Source organism: Salvelinus namaycush, chromosome 36, assembly GCF_016432855.1.
Source record: "Salvelinus namaycush isolate Seneca chromosome 36, SaNama_1.0, whole genome shotgun sequence".
In the NCBI taxonomy this organism is placed as follows: Eukaryota; Metazoa; Chordata; class Actinopteri; order Salmoniformes; family Salmonidae; genus Salvelinus; species Salvelinus namaycush.
This window is the reverse complement of record NC_052342.1, coordinates 5,600,948-5,619,484: the sequence shown is the minus strand read 5'-3', so window position 1 is coordinate 5,619,484 and position 18,537 is coordinate 5,600,948. Positions and strand designations below refer to the sequence as shown.

At 42.3% G+C, this 18,537-nt stretch overlaps 1 protein-coding gene across 1 annotated transcript in view; it reads left to right on the top strand.

The window, feature by feature from the left end:
* Positions 1-14,591, top strand: part of LOC120030209 (ankyrin-2-like) — a 119,889-nt gene extending 105,298 nt beyond the window's left edge. The window contains exons 44-51 of the mRNA XM_038975560.1: positions 8,293-8,927; positions 9,699-9,791; positions 10,121-10,204; positions 10,449-10,613; positions 12,320-12,508; positions 12,780-12,871; positions 14,245-14,387; positions 14,578-14,591. Coding sequence (XP_038831488.1) covers positions 8,293-8,927; positions 9,699-9,791; positions 10,121-10,204; positions 10,449-10,613; positions 12,320-12,508; positions 12,780-12,871; positions 14,245-14,387; positions 14,578-14,591 — 1,415 coding nt within the window. The remainder of the gene's footprint in view (positions 1-8,292; positions 8,928-9,698; positions 9,792-10,120; positions 10,205-10,448; positions 10,614-12,319; positions 12,509-12,779; positions 12,872-14,244; positions 14,388-14,577) is intronic.
* Positions 14,592-18,537: the final 3,946 nt, after the last annotated feature.

The following is an 18,537-nucleotide window of genomic DNA, read 5'->3' as shown; positions in this document are numbered from 1 at the left end:
GAGTCAATAGTATCAGATACAGAGGAAAGACCCCTATCACCTGAGTCTTTATCAGAGTATTGCCCCATGTCACCTGAATCAGTCATGCTACTGACAAACGTCAGATCATCTTCTCCTGAATCTACAGCATCAGTGGATGAGTACAGGTGTCTGTCTCCAGACTCTCCTCTACCACAATACCTACAACATTACCCAGAACCAACTCTGTTTATGGCAAGAAGCAGATCATCGTCACCTGCATCAGTATTGTCAGATGAAGAATTTGAAAATGAGTTATTCTTGTATGCCTCAATGCATTTTAAGGATAGACCCTCATCGCCTGATTCAATAGCATCTGTAGATGAATACAGGGCACTATCACCTGAGTCACCCATACCTGAGTTTCGACAGGCGTTACGAGAGTCTATCGTTTCAATGATTGGATATAGGTCCTCATCCCCTGAATCATTGGCAGGATATGAAACAGAGTCTGAAACAGAATACGCTCCTCTGATTTCTGAGATTGAAGATAGACAAGACACTCCTGATTCAACAACATCAGTAGATGAGTTCAGAGCTCTGTCACCAGACTCCCCAGTACCCCAGTACACACAGCACGAAACTACTACACTAGTGACAGGGAATAGATCAGCATCGCCTGAATCAATATGCTCAGATATGGAATCTGAAACAGAGTTATTCTCACATGCCTCAATGCTTTTTGAGAATAGACCCTCATCTCCTGATTCAATAGCATCTGTAGATGAATACAGGGCGCTGTCACCTGACTCACCCATACCTGAGTTCTTACATGCAATACCTGAATGTGTTACATCTTCTGTATATGGATATAGATCGTCATCACCTGAATCAGGGATTTCAGGGACTTCGGAAGTTGACGACATTCTATCTGAGGCTTTTGCGTTTTGGCAGAGACCAGACTCACCTGAATCTACAGCATCAGTGGATGAGTATAGATGTCTGTCTCCAGACTCTCCTCTACCACAATACTTTGATTATTTCCCAGAAGCAACTCTGTTTATGGCAGGAAGCAGATCATCGTCACCTGCATCAGTATTGTCAGATGATAAATATGATCTTTCTGACATCTTCTTGACACTCTTTTCAGAGAGAGGTAGACCCTCATCACCTGAATCAATAGCATCAGTCGATGAATACATGGCGCTTTCACCAGACTCCCCCATACCTGATTTTAGTCCGTCATTATCTGAATCTATTCCACATTTTATTGGATACAGGTCAACTTCACCTGAATCAATGTGCTCAGATATAGAATGTGGGACTCTGCCCTTAATGTCGTTATTCTATGAAGATAGACCCGGATCACTAACATCAGTATGGTCAGACAACGAATGTGAGCTTTCTGATATTTTTTCAACAATCTTCTCAGATAAAGATAGGCCTTCATCTGAGGCTTTTGCCTTTTGGCAGAGACCAGACTCACTGGAGTCAATCGTGTCAGATACAGAGGAAAGACCCCTATCACCTGAGTCTTTATCAGAGTATTGCCCCATGTCACCTGAATCAGTCATGCTACTGACAAATGTCAGATCATCTTCTCCTGAATCTACAGCATCAGTGGATGAGTACAGGTGTCTGTCTCCAGACTCTCCTCTACCACAATACCTACAATATTTCCCAGAACCAACCATATTTATGACAGGAAGCAGATCATCATCACCTGCATCAGTATTGTCAGATGAAGAATTTGAAAATGAGTTATTCTTGTATACCTCAATGCATTTTAAGGATAGACCCTCATCACCTGAGTCAATAGCATCTGTAGATGAATACAGGGCACTGTCACCTGATTCACCCATACCTGAGTTTAGACAGGTGTTACCTGAATCTGCTTTTTCAACTATTGGGTGCAGGTCATCATCACCTGAATCAGTTGATTCAGATATCGAATATGGTCCACTCATTTCTGAGTCGTTCTTTGATGAGAATAGACCAGACTCACCTGAGTCAATAGTATCAGATACAGAGGAAAGACCCCTATCACCTGAGTCTTTATCAGAGTATTGCCCCATGTCACCTGACTCAGTCATGCTACTGACAAACGTCAGATCATCTTCTCCTGAATCTACAGCATCAGTGGATGAGTACAGGTGTCTGTCTCCAGACTCTCCTCTACCACAATACCTACAAAATTACCCAGAAGCAACTCTGTTTATGGCAAGAAGCAGATCGTCGTCACCTCCATCGGTATTGTCAGATTTGGAATATGAAACAGAGTTATTCTCACTCACCTCAATGCTTTTTCAGGATAGACCTGATTCAGTAGCATCTGTAGATGAATGCAGGGCACTGTCACCTGACTCACCCATACCGGAGTTTAGACAGGATTTACTTGAATATTTTGTTGAATGTAGATCATCGTCACCTGAGTCAGTGACTTCAGATATTGAATATGCCCATTCACCATCAGAATCAGTCATGCGAGTGCCAATTTACAAACTTGTGTACGATGCAGATCGTTGGAAGCTGATCTCTCCAATACATGACCCCCAATATGTAGGAGAAACCTTTGCTAGTAAAACAGGTATGTTTGAGTATTGTGGGAGTACAATAGAGTATGTACAGAAATCAGAACTTCTAAGTAAAATGTTATCAAACGAGAGTGGGTTAAGATCAGATTCTCCTGAGTCAGTGAAGTCAATGGATGAGCATAGATCTTTATCTCCAGACTCACCAATTCCACAATATTTCCAATATTTCCCAGAACCAATAATGTTTATGGCCGGAAGCAGACCATCGTCACCCGATTCAGGGACTTCAGAAGAAATTGGACATATGCTATCTGGGGCTTTTTCCTTTTGGCAGAGACCAGGCTCACCTGACTCAATAGCATCTGTAGATGAATACCGGGCACTGTCACCTGATTCACCCATACCTGAGTTTAGACAACACTTACCTGAATCTGTTACATATTCTCTTGGATATAGATCCTCATCACCCGAATCAGTGACTTCAGATATTGAATATGAACCTTTCATTTCTGAGGTATTCTTTATTGAATCAAGACCAGACTCACCTGAGTCAATAGTATCAGATACAGAGGAAAGACCCCTATCACCTGAGTCTTTATCAGAGTATTGCCCCATGTCACCTGAATCAGTCATGCTACTGACAAACGTCAGATCATCTTCTCCTGAATCTACAGCATCAGTGGATGAGTACAGGTGTCTGTCTCCAGACTCTCCTCTACCACAATACCTACAATATTTCCCAGAACCAACCATATTTATGACAGGAAGCAGATCATCATCACCTGCATCAGTATTGTCAGATGAAGAATTTGAAAATGAGTTATTCTTGTATGCCTCAATGCATTTTAAGGATAGACCCTCATCGCCTGATTCAATAGCATCTGTAGATGAATACAGGGCACTATCACCTGAGTCACCCATACCTGAGTTTCGACAGGCGTTACGAGAGTCTATCGTTTCAATGATTGGATATAGGTCCTCATCCCCTGAATCATTGGCAGGATATGAAACAGAGTCTGAAACAGAATACGCTCCTCTGATTTCTGAGATTGAAGATAGACAAGACACTCCTGATTCAACAACATCAGTAGATGAGTTCAGAGCTCTGTCACCAGACTCCCCAGTACCCCAGTACACACAGCACGAAACTACTACACTAGTGACAGGGAATAGATCAGCATCGCCTGAATCAATATGCTCAGATATGGAATCTGAAACAGAGTTATTCTCACATGCCTCAATGCTTTTTGAGAATAGACCCTCATCTCCTGATTCAATAGCATCTGTAGATGAATACAGGGCGCTGTCACCTGACTCACCCATACCTGAGTTCTTACATGCAATACCTGAATGTGTTACATCTTCTGTATATGGATATAGATCATCATCACCTGAATCAGGGATTTCAGGGACTTCGGAAGTTGACGACATTCTATCTGAGGCTTTTGCGTTTTGGCAGAGACCAGACTCACCTGAATCTACAGCATCAGTGGATGAGTATAGATGTCTGTCTCCAGACTCTCCTCTACCACAATACTTTGATTATTTCCCAGAAGCAACTCTGTTTATGGCAGGAAGCAGATCATCGTCACCTGCATCAGTATTGTCAGATGATAAATATGATCTTTCAGACATCTTCTTGACACTCTTTTCAGAGAGAGGTAGACCTTCATCACCTGAATCAGTAGCATCAGTCGATGAATACATGGCGCTTTCACCAGACTCCCCCATACCTGATTTTAGTCCGTCATTATCTGAATCTATTCCACATTTTATTGGATACAGGTCAACTTCACCTGAATCAATGTGCTCAGATATAGAATGTAGGACTCTGCCCTTAATGTCGTTATTCTATGAAGATAGACCCGGATCACTAACATCAGTATGGTCAGACAACGAATGTGAGCTTTCTGATATTTTTTCAACAATCTTCTCAGATAAAGATAGGCCTTCATCTGAGGCTTTTGCCTTTTGGCAGAGACCAGACTCACCGGAGTCAATCGTGTCAGATACAGAGGAAAGACCCCTATCACCTGAGTCTTTATCAGAGTATTGCCCCATGTCACCTGAATCAGTCATGCTACTGACAAACGCCAGATCATCTTCTCCTGAATCTACAGCATCAGTGGATGAGTACAGGTGTCTGTCTCCAGACTCTCCTCTACCACAATACCTACAACATTACCCAGAACCAACCATATTTATGACAGGAAGCAGATCATCATCACCTGCATCAGTATTGTCAGATGAAGAATTTGAAAATGAGTTATTCTTGTATGCCTCAATGCATTTTAAGGATAGACCCTCATCGCCTGATTCAATAGCATCTGTAGATGAATACAGGGCACTATCACCTGAGTCACCCATACCTGAGTTTCGACAGGCGTTACGAGAGTCTATCGTTTCAATGATTGGATATAGGTCCTCATCCCCTGAATCATTGGCAGATTATGAAACAGAGTCTGAAACAGAATACACTCCTCTGATTTCTGAGATTGAAGATAGGCAAGACACTCCTGATTCAACAACATCAGTAGATGAGTTCAGAGCTCTGTCACCAGACTCCCCAGTACCCCAGTACACACAGCATGAAACAACTACACTAGTGACAGGGAATAGATCAGCATCGCCTGAATCAATATGCTCAGATATGGAATCTGAAACAGAGTTATTCTTGTATGCCTCAATGCTTTTTGAGAATAGACCCTCATCACCTGATTCAATAGCATCTGTAGATGAATACAGGGCGCTGTCACCTGACTCACCTATACCTGAGTTTAGACAGGTAGTACGAGAGTCTATTGTTTCAATGATTGGATATAGGTCCTCATCACCTGAATCAGTGGCTTCAGATGTAGAATATGCTCCACTCATTTCCGAGTCCTCCTCTGTTGAATTGAGACCAGACTCACCTGAATCAGTAGCATCAGTGAATGGACATAGGTCTTTTTCACCTCAGTCACCAATTGCACAATTTACACAGATCACACTTGGGTCTACCACAGTAGAAACAGGATATAGGTCTTCATCCCCATTATCAATAACATCAGACATGGAATTTGACTTGGTATATTCTGACATTGAGGAAGCAGAGTTGCCAACCAAAAGTCTCATCCCTGAGCATGTTTCCCCATCAGAAATATTGTCAATGGAAGCATCAGAACAGAAACCTAAGGCTGCTTCATCAGGTTCCCCCGTAGCTGGAACAGCCATGATGGTAGAAGAATACAATCGTATGTATGATACAGAGCTTTGGAAGCTTATCTCTCAAATACACGACGCCCAATATGTAGGAGAAACCTTCTTGAGTAAAACAGGCTTCTTGGAGTATACTGGGAGTAGCGAAGCACATGCAGAGACTTCTCCTGGTGAGGAAGACGTTGCTCAAAGCAACACGGACGTCAGTCCAGAAGCTGTTCCTGGTCCACAAGTGGAACCAGCAGCTACCACTGAAACAGCCAAGATCGATCAGGATGTAGCTTTGACTGAGAGTATAGAGTACATACAGACTTCTCCAGAGGAGAGAGAAGTTGCTCAAGGTAGTACTGAGTTCAGCACAGAAGCTCTACCAGATTGGCAAGTGGAACCTTCAGAAACCACAACTGAGACAGTCAAGATTGACCAGGATGTAGCTCCTACTGACAGTCCAAGCGTATCCGATATAGTTTTACCTGAATCACCAGCAGCAGAAGTAGTATCGGAGTGTACATTTGAAACAGGTCACAGATCAGCTTCCCCTCAATCCAAATCAGACTCTGGAGATGAGTGGGTCATAGTGTCTCTATCGGAGACCGAGGATACGCCTCTATCACCCGAGTCATTACCTGACTGCCGGCCCATTTCACCTGCAACGTTGGTGTTAAAGGCAGATGTTAGAACGTCATCACCTGAATCTGTGTTATTCGAGAAACAAGTTGAGAAGGATAGACCGCTATCCACTGAGTCTGTTGAATACAGAACCATGTCTCTGGAATCAACAATGTCAATGGATAAGGTTAGATCATCTTCACCTGAATCAATGCATGAGATCAGTGACAATAGGTCGCTTTCTCCAGACTCACCCATCCCTCAGTATACAAGATCAGGTGTGTCAGGTATGGATTCATGGAATATGGAGTATGCCACAATAGAACACAGGTCATCATCACCTGAATCCATGACCTCTGGCTCTGAGTATGAGCTAATGGTCATATCATCATCAGCATTAGAGAGTCGGCCATCCTCACCTGATTCCCTAGAATCAGTCAGCAGGAATAGACGGCTATCGCCTGACTCACCAGTGCCAGACTTTATGAGGATATTATCTCAGTACTTCATGGAACCCCGGGCCCTTAGTGATAGAACGTCTTCACCTGAGTCTGTGTCCTCAGACACTCTATTCATAGCTTTACCTGTAGATTCTTGGGCCGATGTCCGCCGAAGGCAATCGTCTCCTGAATCAGGTGCATCGGATGAAGAGTTAAGTTTAGTTATTACAGGTACAGAAACAATGACATTTAAAGCAGGCACGTTGAGTCATGTGACATCTGTATTAACGTCTGAGCGTGTCCCAATGTCGCCAGAGGAAAATACCTTGGGTGTTACTCTGTTGTCAGTCCCAGCTGCTCAATTTGAAATAGAGCAGGGACAAATGAGCACGACAGATCAAGGCTTACCAAGGGTCAGTGGGCTAGTAGCAGAGATGGTTACTACATCTACGGAACAGGCCCGGACAAAGCATGGTTCAGAGCATGCTGGAACCATCCCAACTCCCCAAGCCACTATGGGTTTGGAAAATGTCCAAAAGGTCCAGAAAGATGGCCCAGTTAAGCCACAACCAGTGAAGGTCCAGGACAGAAGTGAGGAAGAAGTAGAGGTCCTGCGCCTCGGTGCTGATTCAATAAAGACCCAGAAAGCCCCGCAGAGGGTAAGAGAGAGCATGATAAAGCTGACTTTGCACGTGCTATGGAATGATGGAATAACTCCCAATTCTAATGGAGGATGACAATAACACCGTGTGGTCGAAATGGATGTCTGGATTCACCAATGGGTTTCTGCAAAATGGAGTGTGTCTAAGGAATGTTTGTACGATCACAATGCACTTGGATGGTGGGTGATGTAACTAACCAATTCTGACTCATTCGAGCTCTTAGTAACAGTTTGTCTGCAAGCATATTGCTATTACTGTAACTTTGTTGGGCACTGTGATGTTGACCTTTATAATTGCTTGGTTTGTTCTCCAATGTTCTTGCAGTGATTTAAATGTGACATGGTGTTGTGGGAGAAAATGACTAATGAGACCTTAGTCAACCTAGTTCTTTCATGTTAGTGTGTTGCAGTTTGTTGATGGGATGTTATTGGAGCATGCCAACTGACTTGCTGTAACAACATTTGAAGAATACTTGTTCAAGTGATGTCAACATTTACTTCCAGGCTCCGTCTCAAACAGCCAAGGAAATACAGTTGAAGACCAGTTATGGGAAAATGCAAAGCAAATTAGAGTCTACCTTGGTAACGGAAAGTACTTTACATGAGCAAAAGGCAGTATTAGACTTGAGTCAAGAAACAAGCATATCAGGTCTGGTATCACCTAAGCAGACAAAGAGAGCCACAGGCTACGGACCTCTGATATCAACCCCATTGCAGATCAGTGAACAATACCCTTTCACTACCCATAGAGCAGTGACACCTAAACTAAAAGTACTTGACTCTGCCACTCAGGAATTCTCCGACTGGAGTGAATTTACACGAGAGGAATTCGAGGAGACTCATTCGGGTGAGTTATTTTCGCCGATGTCGAGCCAATTCCTGGTGCCACCAGATTACGAGGCCGTGTTTTCCGGACGCCACCCTCTGAGAGTCTCCGAGTGTAGCCAGTTGTCCCCCACTGATATGAGTCCAGTTTCTCCTGTCTTCAGCGACCCTCTGTCAGATAAGGGTCAGGTCACAACCACCACCCTGATGGGTCCTGAGTTCGCTTCCAAGTCTGCTACACCTGGATCTGCAGAAGCCTTTGAATTCTCGCCAGACTTTAAGCGAGTGATCGGCGAATTTGAGAAAACACTCTCTTCATTTGGGCCAGTTGTCCAATCAGAGTCCGCCCAAGAAAATTCGGACCTGGAGTTCTTTGACTGCAAAGATGATTTCTCAGACTTCTCAGAGGCAGAGGATCTGGAGCCAGAGGATCCTGAGGTCCTCTACCACATCGAGGAGCCTCCATCCCCAACCCCCTTCGGAAGCACTCTGGAAACGGGCTTCCTCAAAGGAAGCCATGTATGCAGTGCACAGTTCCTACGGGTGGATGACCAAAATCGCTTCTCTTTGGGTAGTGAAAGTCTTGGGGACTATGGCATTTATGACGGACCAGAAAGTGAAAGTGAAACTGTACCCACGTGTGAGGAGCTACCCTCCAGGTCGCAGGCAGGGTACGATGACGATGAGTATTCTCTGGAACGGGTAAGAGGTCAAGCATGACGATTGCACCCTGCCCTGGCTTGTGTCCCAGCTTTTCAGGCTGATTGCAGTGTTACCACAGTCCAGAGAGGACATCAACTGACTCAAACACAGAGACTAATACAAGAAGCTTACGAGTGGTGTGTTTGCATGGGTGCATACTTACCAAACAAAACACACTGAGTCAAAACCACTTCAAAGTGGGGTTACTGACCAAGACAATGGAATAATCATGTGACAAAAGCCTGATCAATAATGAAAATCCTTAATTATGAGAATGCTTTTTTGCTGTGTTTGCAAATTCTTCTTATATTTTCAGCTAGGTTATCTGATGCAATGAAGAGTACATACAAATACATTCTATAACATTTTTGTGAAATAATTACCTTCCCTGTCACTGTCAATACTTCATATTCCACTTCAACATTCCATACAGAAGTACTTGTTTGCAGCTTTGACCACCATTTCTTTGGATTGTCATATCTTGCATGGCTAGTTTTGTTGAAAATTGTTGTACAACTGGGCCTTCTTTTCATCTTCCATCTCCACCATTTTATAGAACCTCTCTCATACTGTATGTTTTTTCTTTAAATTTCTATCAGGTCTACAATAGCCTACTTTTGAATGCCTTTTCGGCATCCCTATGAGAGAAAAGAAGGAACACTTGCCTGTTGTTCTGTGCCTGCAGTAACAGTGCCTGAAGTAACTATACAAAATGTGTAACCATGTTATAATGATCTACGGTGGCCACAATGGCTGTGTGCTGTCTCTCAGGAGATAAATGAGGAGCTAGGGTTGCTGTCATCGGATAGCTCAGAGGAGGAAGTGTTGACCACCAGGGTGGTCCGACGCAGAGTTATCATCCAGGTACACGGCATTGAAGAGCATGTGGAGAAGTGGGCCTTGCCCTAGTGTGGTGTTGGGGTTAGATGGGAGTTGAGTTTTAGCTTGTGGGTAGTTTTGTTGCTGTGCTGCACTTCACCTCGAACATTGGGCCATTTTTCTATTTCATTCTGCACCCTCATTTGCCATATCATTTTGTTGATTAAATCTTTATGGTCTTAGATAATGATTGAAAACGGTTTATTTCCTTTTTGAGTGGGGTTTACAATGTTTAAACCGGTTATTCTGTGTACTTGCTGTGCTTGTATGTGTTCGGGATCAGTCTTATGACTTTGTGCCTGTTCTCTCTCTAGGCGGACGATCTGCCAGACATCCCTCCGCAAACAGTGACAGAGGAACAGTACATGGATGAGCATGGAAACATGGTAGTCAAGAAGGTAAAGGGACAATTTTGCATCTGCGTTCACTGTATAACAGACACTTAACTCTAGAACATACCCCGATTTACAGTAGATCTCAACTACATACTGTAACTGCTATGTAACCATGTTTGTCAATTGTAAAGTAATCCAGTCTCCTCAGGCAAATACTGTACGTGTGTTTTATATTATATGACCTAGTCATGCAGCTCAGTGCTCTACCAGGGGTAACTTTCCTCTCTTTCTGGTCTCTTTCCTCCAGATCACGCGGAAGGTGATCCGTAAGTACTTCTCTCCAGACGGCGTGGAGAGAGAGGAGGTGACGGTGGAGGGATCTCACCAGGAGATGGTCAGTGTGGAGGAAGGAGACGTCTTCTCCAAGGTAGTGAAGAGGACAGTGGTCCGTAGCGAGGGAGATCAGACCGAGGTCAGTCTGTCTTGTATGTGTGTCTGTCTGCTGTCTTTGTGTCTATAGACTTTGTTTTGGGGTCAATATTCCAGTATTTCTGAAAACGATCGTGTATTACAGGGTTTACGTATACTGTGGATATTATGATGTCACAAGGGTGTCTGGCCTTCACGTGGAACTGACATCGTTTGAACTACTTTGTAGATATGAAAAAAAAAACAGAATCATAATATCAGTTAAACATATACAATATCCAGTCCATGCTTCAAAACCATCTTCATAAGAGGTTTTCAAAAGTCCATGACGTACGGTAATTCATTGTCGGCAAAATAGATGGATGCCGTTCAATGCGTGATTCATGTAATTCCCCAATAAATGTATTGGTAGTCCAAAAAATATTGCTATCAGGTTGTAAATCACAGCTGGCCTGGTACATTATTTGCTGCCTCCACCCATTCGGGATGCACTGTTTCAGTTTCTGTAGCTAAGCTAAGGCTGGGAATGTCGATACAATCAAACTAGCCAGGGCAATGATCACAAGTCAGTCATAACGTGGCTAACAGGCTAACGCGCACGTGTCAAACGCGGCTGAAAAGGACACACAAGCGAGAATAAATGAGTCAATAGTTGAGTCATCTACTTTATGAAATTACAGCCTGATGCGCTCGCATCGGTGAATGCAACTTCAATTGCGCTGCTTTCACGTGTCCCCAGAGAGAAATGTACAGACACGTGCCACAGTCCTAGCTAGGCGACTAAAATGTTGCAGTCTGGCTTCGATTTTTAAAGCTTGACAATGAATAACCATAAAAACAAAACCTGCAACAAAACACCATGCAAAGGAGAAACATGTAGGCCTATTACAGCAACATGGCTGCCAGATGGAACACAACACCTCCCATAACCCCCTGTTCTAGGTCACTTGGCCAATTAAGCAGATGGGTGAATGCCATCCTATTCAGCTATTGCTGTATATATACTATTCTATCCCACGTGTTCTACAGATATACTAAAATATTCTATCCACATACCGTCCATAATGTCTACACATCCCATCACACACAAGCATTTCGCTATATCCGCAATAACATCTGCTATATATGTGTATGCGACCAATAAAATGTGATTTGATTTGGTTAATTTGGCAGCACCTGGGAAATACTGTACTGGGAATTTGCCATACAGAATAAAGTACATTTGACTCATTTGGTGCTTAGAGTAAAGTCTTATTGCTCTGACAGAGCCTTTTGATTTGAATATATTTTTAGATTTTTTCATTAAAAGCCTCATTTTACCTTTGACCTGCTTCCTGAGCCCTACACGCGGGTGCTATCTAGAACCTTTCAAAAAAAATTGGCTGTCCGCATAGGAGAACCCTTGGAAGAACCCTTTTTGGTTCCAGGTAGAACCCTTTAGAGTTTCATGTAGAACCCTTGGTTTTACATGGAACCCAAAAAGGTTCTACCTGGAACTAAGAAGGGTTATACCTGGAACCAAGAAGGGTTCTTCTATGGGGACAGCTGAAGAACCCTTTTGGAAGATTTTTTTCTAAGAGTGTATGTGCTGAGATCCCTTGCCTATTCATTGTCCGTGTATAGTTCGGGCTACACCACAATATATAATGTGTCCATAATGACTGTATATCCTTACAGTGTATACTGTATAATCAAGTTTTGTAATCTACTGTATCAGTGACCTTTGAACCCTGTGTTTGACCTCTCCAGTTGACCTTCTCGGAGCCCTTGGCCCTGGGGGCCACCACGGCCTCAGACTTCGAGTCCGAGCAGGTGCAGGGCCGAAAGGTCAGCAAGGTGGTCAAGACGACGGTGGTGAGGGGCGAGAGGATGGAGAAGCAGACGGGTGACTCAACGCTGGCCGCAGACCTCCCCTCGGCCAAGGAGGACTTTGAGAAGGTCAGTCGTCAGGGAGGGAGAGTTGTGACAATGCCAGGAGTGTCTTTTCTACCTCAGTGGCTCGAGCAGAGCAGGTTGATATTAGCAATACTGTGCCTGGAATATAAAGCTGAATGCTTCTTGACTGTAACATGTTTTTGAGAAGCATGTCTGTTTTTAATATGTCTGTTCAAAAAACCTTATTGAGTGCCAGTTTGAAGATCAACTCTAGGACCAGAGACACTGGGTTTTGATGTTTGAAATGTCCTTTTCCTTGTTCTGTCACTTCCAGGCGTTGAGTTATGCTGGAGGCTTTGGAAAAATCCAACTTCCTCATTTAGTAGAGAAAGAGGTTGTGAAGGACGACGGTTCTGTGGTCAAAAGGTTTGAGAGCAGAATGGGAGTTCATTCATTTACGTGTCCATCTTTGTTTGGACATTCCTGTCGGTTTCCTGAGTGATTTATCTGAAAGCATGGTGTGAATACAGCCTGGTCCCAGGTCTGGTTGTGCTATATGACCAACACCTATGATTGTTGTTATGTCAAACATGCCATGGCATTGGCTATGCAGCATTAACATTACAGGGAGCAGGTTAGTGAGTACCTCCCCTCTATAACTTAACCATAACTCTTAAACACACCTTTAGATGCTTACATTTTGACATGGTGATTTGAAAGGTAAGTTAACAGATGAATTTAGCTTTTTTTACAACCAGATCTCTATTTTTGATGTAAACGGCGTGTTATAGATGGGTCCAGACACTCATTGTGCGGTTTCATTTGTTTGTGTGAAATTTAACCCAAACCAGGGATTCATTTCTTCATACTCGTTGTGCAGTACGGGGCTCCTCTGAAAAAGCATGAACAAATGCTCCTAAAAACACCAAAATACTTTATCCGCAATGTTATATTCCATTTTGTTGCGATACCTCTCTGTCCATTGTACAGTTAACTGCCAAAATAAAGGAAACACTTGAGTAAATGACAGATACAAGGTATGTTGAAAGCAGGTGCTTCCACACAGGAAGTTCCAGACACTTGTATAATCTATGCCAAGGCGCATTGAAGCTGTTCTGGCGGCTTGTGGCGGCCCAATGCCCTATTAAGAAACTTTATGTTGGTGTTTCCTTTACTTTGGCAGTTACCTCTAGCAGCAGGCTACACGCAGAAATGAACAGCTGGATCGGGGAAATGGCTCAAGTCGTACAAAATTGAATATAATGTTGCGGATGAAGTTCATAATGACATAGTTTCATGTGTACAACATGTAAAGACCTGCATCCCTAAATTGGGAGCGTTTTAGTTTCTAAGAGGACGTGTTTGGGTGTTTTTGGAGAATTTGTTAACGTTTTTTCAGTGCCCCCGTACCGCACAACGAGGATGAGGAAATTAATCACTGGTCAGGGTAAGTTTCTGAAAAACAAGGAAAATCGCAAAAAAAAGTGTCCGGACCCTTCTATAACATGCCATTTCCATCAAACATTTAGATATGTTTGTAAAAAAAAAGCTAACTTCTCCTTTAATCATAGGGCCTTTAGTCATGGGGCTTGTGTGACGCTTTCAGATTACTCATAGGTGTTCCTGATGTTAGAGCGTGGTCTAACATGCATGATGTGTTTTAGATGTTAATTCTAAAAATTAAATTAAGCCTGTCAATGAAGCGCTATCAAAACTTTGACAGGTTGTTTGAAAATAATTGGCTCACCAAGCCTAATAACCTCGAAACTCCCTCCCTCCCTCTCCCATTCCACCTCCAGAACCCAGATGCGTAAATCTCGTACCCAGAAGAGGACTGTGGTGAAGGACGCCCAGGGTAAGCATGTGCACCTGGAGCGGCTGGACGACACCCTGCAACCCGATGCCCTTCAGCACCACCTGCACCTGCTGCTCCAACGCTATTGTGCCAAGGAGGAGGAGGAGGAAGGAGAGGAAGAGGAGGAGGAGAGAAAGAAGAAGTGATGGGCTGATTTGATTTGCTGGCTGTGTTGTTCTTCCCTTTTGGCCCTGCCCCCCATGCTACATAAGCCCCCTATCCACAAAAAGCCTATGAAGTCTTGTAAGCTCACCCCTGATCATTACCTTCCACACAGACATCTCCCGCTAAAGACACTGGATTGCGTTTTTGTTTTGCTTGTTGTTTTTCCATTTTGTGGCAAATAATGGAACACTTTTTGTTTTTGTTATTTGTGCTTTCACTTTTTTTCTTTTTTTTTTCTTCTGACTTTTCCTGTTTTATTTGCGCATTTTGTGACCAAAGATAGTTCCCCCTTTCTCGTCGGGTTACTTAGAATAATATTTGGTCGTTATCCTTTTTTTGGGGGGGGTTTCTTCTAGTTTTTGGCTGCTGTGGTACAATAAACAACAACACAAACGAAATGCAACAAAAGGAAAACAAAAACGGAAAACGAATAAAGAGGGGGCACCTCTGACATTCGCCTCATGCACAGGCATCTTCCTAAAGGAACGATTGTAAACATTTGTAAATAAAGGAGAAGAAACATGCTCGGACCGGGAGAAAACGAAACGAACTTCAATTCAAAAGCATTTATTACATTTTCCCCACGGTACATGCTGTACACGTACTTGCACCAATTAAAATCGCTCTTCTGTTCTGAGGTGAAGGGTCATAACAAAGTTGACCCTTTTCGCCCCACTAGGAGTCACTTGTCACAAAGAGTTTTGGAAAGATACTGTAAAAAGGGAGGAAATTCCATACTCTTTCATCAAGGACAAATATGTGATCTGAACCAACATTTTACTGAAGCAAATCACCCTCATAGAACCCTGCACTACAGTTCTGTAGTGCTGCGCGATTAAACGAAATGTTGGTTATTTTTTGTTTTTTAAACAACTATTTGACTGTCGGTTCAATTATTTGAATTCCATTTAGTTTGAGTTTTGTCTGAGCTCAGTGTGCACATTGCGCTGTCATTTCTCTTGCAATAAATCATATGCCCGAACTTTGCGATGTAGTAGGGAGTTGTAGTTTCCAACAGGCCAATGTTCTATATAGTTTAGCAACGAAAACGTGATAATTAACTACAATGACCATAATACATTGCACGGCTACTTGCCCGTTCTTCCGCGATCAACAGGGGATACACAGAGAGCAGTTTCTTCACAAGGTTTCTCTACCTGAAAATACCTGATGTAAGTGATTAATACAGTAGTTGTTATTCAGCAGTCATTAAAGTATGCCTTATTTACTTTGAAGAACTACTAAAATAGTGATTCTGTCAGACAGAGAGAGATGACGACTTGGAATGAAATAATAAAGTCATCAAATAAAACAAATGTAATATACACAACAAGTGAAATAGTTTATTAAAGCGGCAATCAGCAGTAGAAACAATAACAAAGTGTGTCCTCCTCAACCCTGTTTTGGTAAGAAGCTGAGGGATGGGGCTGGAAAAATGAAACCTCTCTCAAAGGCATAGACAGAATGATGGATTCAATGACTGACCATCCATGATATAAACATTTTTTAACCATGTTTTGAGGCTATATAGCGTTTGTTTAAATGTACATTGTTTACAATGTAAAACAAACGTATATTTTGGGTTCTGATAAGGTATGACAGTTGAACTAAGCTCATGAGGCAGTTATATTCTTCAAGAATCAATGGGTACATATCATTAATTTATAAGTCCAAAAATGAACGTAGGAACTGCTGATTGCCCCTTTAAAGTAAAGTAACCTGAGTAACTGATGGTTGATAAGTGATCAGCTGTAATGGGCAGTCGCTACCATCATGGGACATTTTAAAATTGTTTTATTCTGTGTTGTTACAGCATTCAAACCACATAATGCATAGTGCATTTAATGTTTAAACATTTTAATTGATAATCGAACTGAAACGACCTCAAAATGCAATAATCGCTCAGCACTACAGTTCTGTTTACAAAGTCAGCTCAAGCTGGTTACGTGTGTGATGTGTCATTTTTTGACAGGCCCTTTGAGCACACACTTTCAGCCCCCACTCCCATGTACTGTAATTGTGTATATTTTCCTTCACACTATATCTCCCTGTCTATCCCTCTCCGTTTCTGGCTTTCTTATGTGTGCTGTGTATTCCCACTTCCTTTCTGAGCAGTGCATCAGACTGCTGCCACCTCTGTGCGTGTGAATGCATGCGAATGTGCGTTAGTTCATAGAATCCTCACCTGCCATTTGCGATCCGGAATGTTCTCGTTTCTTGTCTTTCATGTATGAGCACTTATCTAAATTTACTGCACCTATGGGTTAGAACACTAGGTACGTCCCCCCCCCCCCCCCCCCCCCAAGCTTCAATCGTGTTTGACATCTCACCCCCTGTTCATTTTAACCCAGTGGTACATTACTCATATGAATGTCTTTGATTAAGCCTGTTAAGATTGTACACGTGAGGATGGGGACAGAGAGTAACGCCACAGAGACAGTGTGGTGTAGTTTTGTTTAATTTGCTGTTAATTTGATTTCTTCTGTCGGTATCAAATGGTATCAAATAAATGGTGATCATCTCAAAAGATTGGCACATCTTGTTTTTGACAGATTCTTTTTGGTCTGATCTGCTTCCTGTTTACCTGTGATGGTACCGTGGAGATGGAATATCCTTTATGTAAAAAACAACAACATTGGCTTTAATTTTGATCAGTAGATAACCCCAATAGATATGCTCGGAATATTGCTAGAGCCTTTTCACATGCTTTATTTTCCTTATTTAATCTTGTCTGAGGGCAGCTATGTGATACGTTGGAAGGCCTGGGGGAAGAGCTTGTGACAGGCGTCAAGTAAGAAAAGTTAGGGAGGTAAATCGGCGGATGGATAGATAGATGGACGAACGTTAAACGCGGATTGCGACACTCAAGGTCCCTGGTTTGAATCCCCATGCCTTGTTTTCTAACCTTACATTCGAACGTTTCTAACCTTCATTTCGAAACTAACTTTCTTATTTTACTTTCTAATGTTAACTTCACATTTCTTGCCTAATGTATTTTGACTGGTTAGATTGAGGGTTGGTGCCTTGGCGGCAGAGGATGTAAAATCCTAAATTTACTGCCCTCAGAAAAAGATCCACTGTAAAATAACACCCATTGCAATATCATTATGAATTTGGCCCCCACAGACTGATCAGTTTGCTGGAGATTACATCTTTGTGTATTTTCATTTTGATTTATATATTTATTTATTGACTTCCATCCGTGCTCTTCCTCTCCTCAACTGTGCGGAGCCGTGAGAGTGTTTTATGCATGTGTTGGTGTGAGTGCGATTTGAAGATGTGAGTTGAGATAAAACAAGGGAATTGCAATTTCAACTCTTTGACCGATAAATTGCCGTTGTACACAAGGCTTCACTTAAATTCTGAAATGCTCTGGAAACCATGACTGAGACGAACACAGAAACCTAAACAGAACCGACATGGATGTACTGTAATCCTGGGCTGGCTGAAATCATTGATGGTGTCGTTTGCAGTACAAACTATATCTATGTAACAATATTACGGTTCCTCACTTTGTCAATTTACTTTGTGTGAGGAAAAAGTGAGAAATAAATTAAACGAAATCTGTCAAACGTACATTTGATTAGATGAATCCGCATCTTGTTTCCATGGTGATACTATTATACATATATATAAATATCTATGAGGGCATGTACTAGTTATGAAATGAATAAACAGGAAGAAAAAAAACAGAATTGCTAAAATGGCATAGCAGCTACAGTCTGTACGTGGCAGAAAATAAAATTGTACGTGTGTCAAATGTGTATGGAGTGGTTGTCATGCTTCCTAACCAAGCTATAAAGGATTACATTAGAGATTTACAATTGAAATTTCAACATTTTACAGTGATTCATTTTGCCTTCAAAATCGAGAGATAACGCATCACAAACAGGCACGGAAATAAGAAATTTGGAAGAAATCACACATTTTATTAGATATTTCTTAAACATTTAAACATCAGTCCTTTCCCCTCATGGCAACAATGTTCCATAGTGCAGTTCAACTTAACAAGTAATTCCCTTACACATCCATTGGCAAAACAAACAAACCTAAATACACCCATTTAATAAAT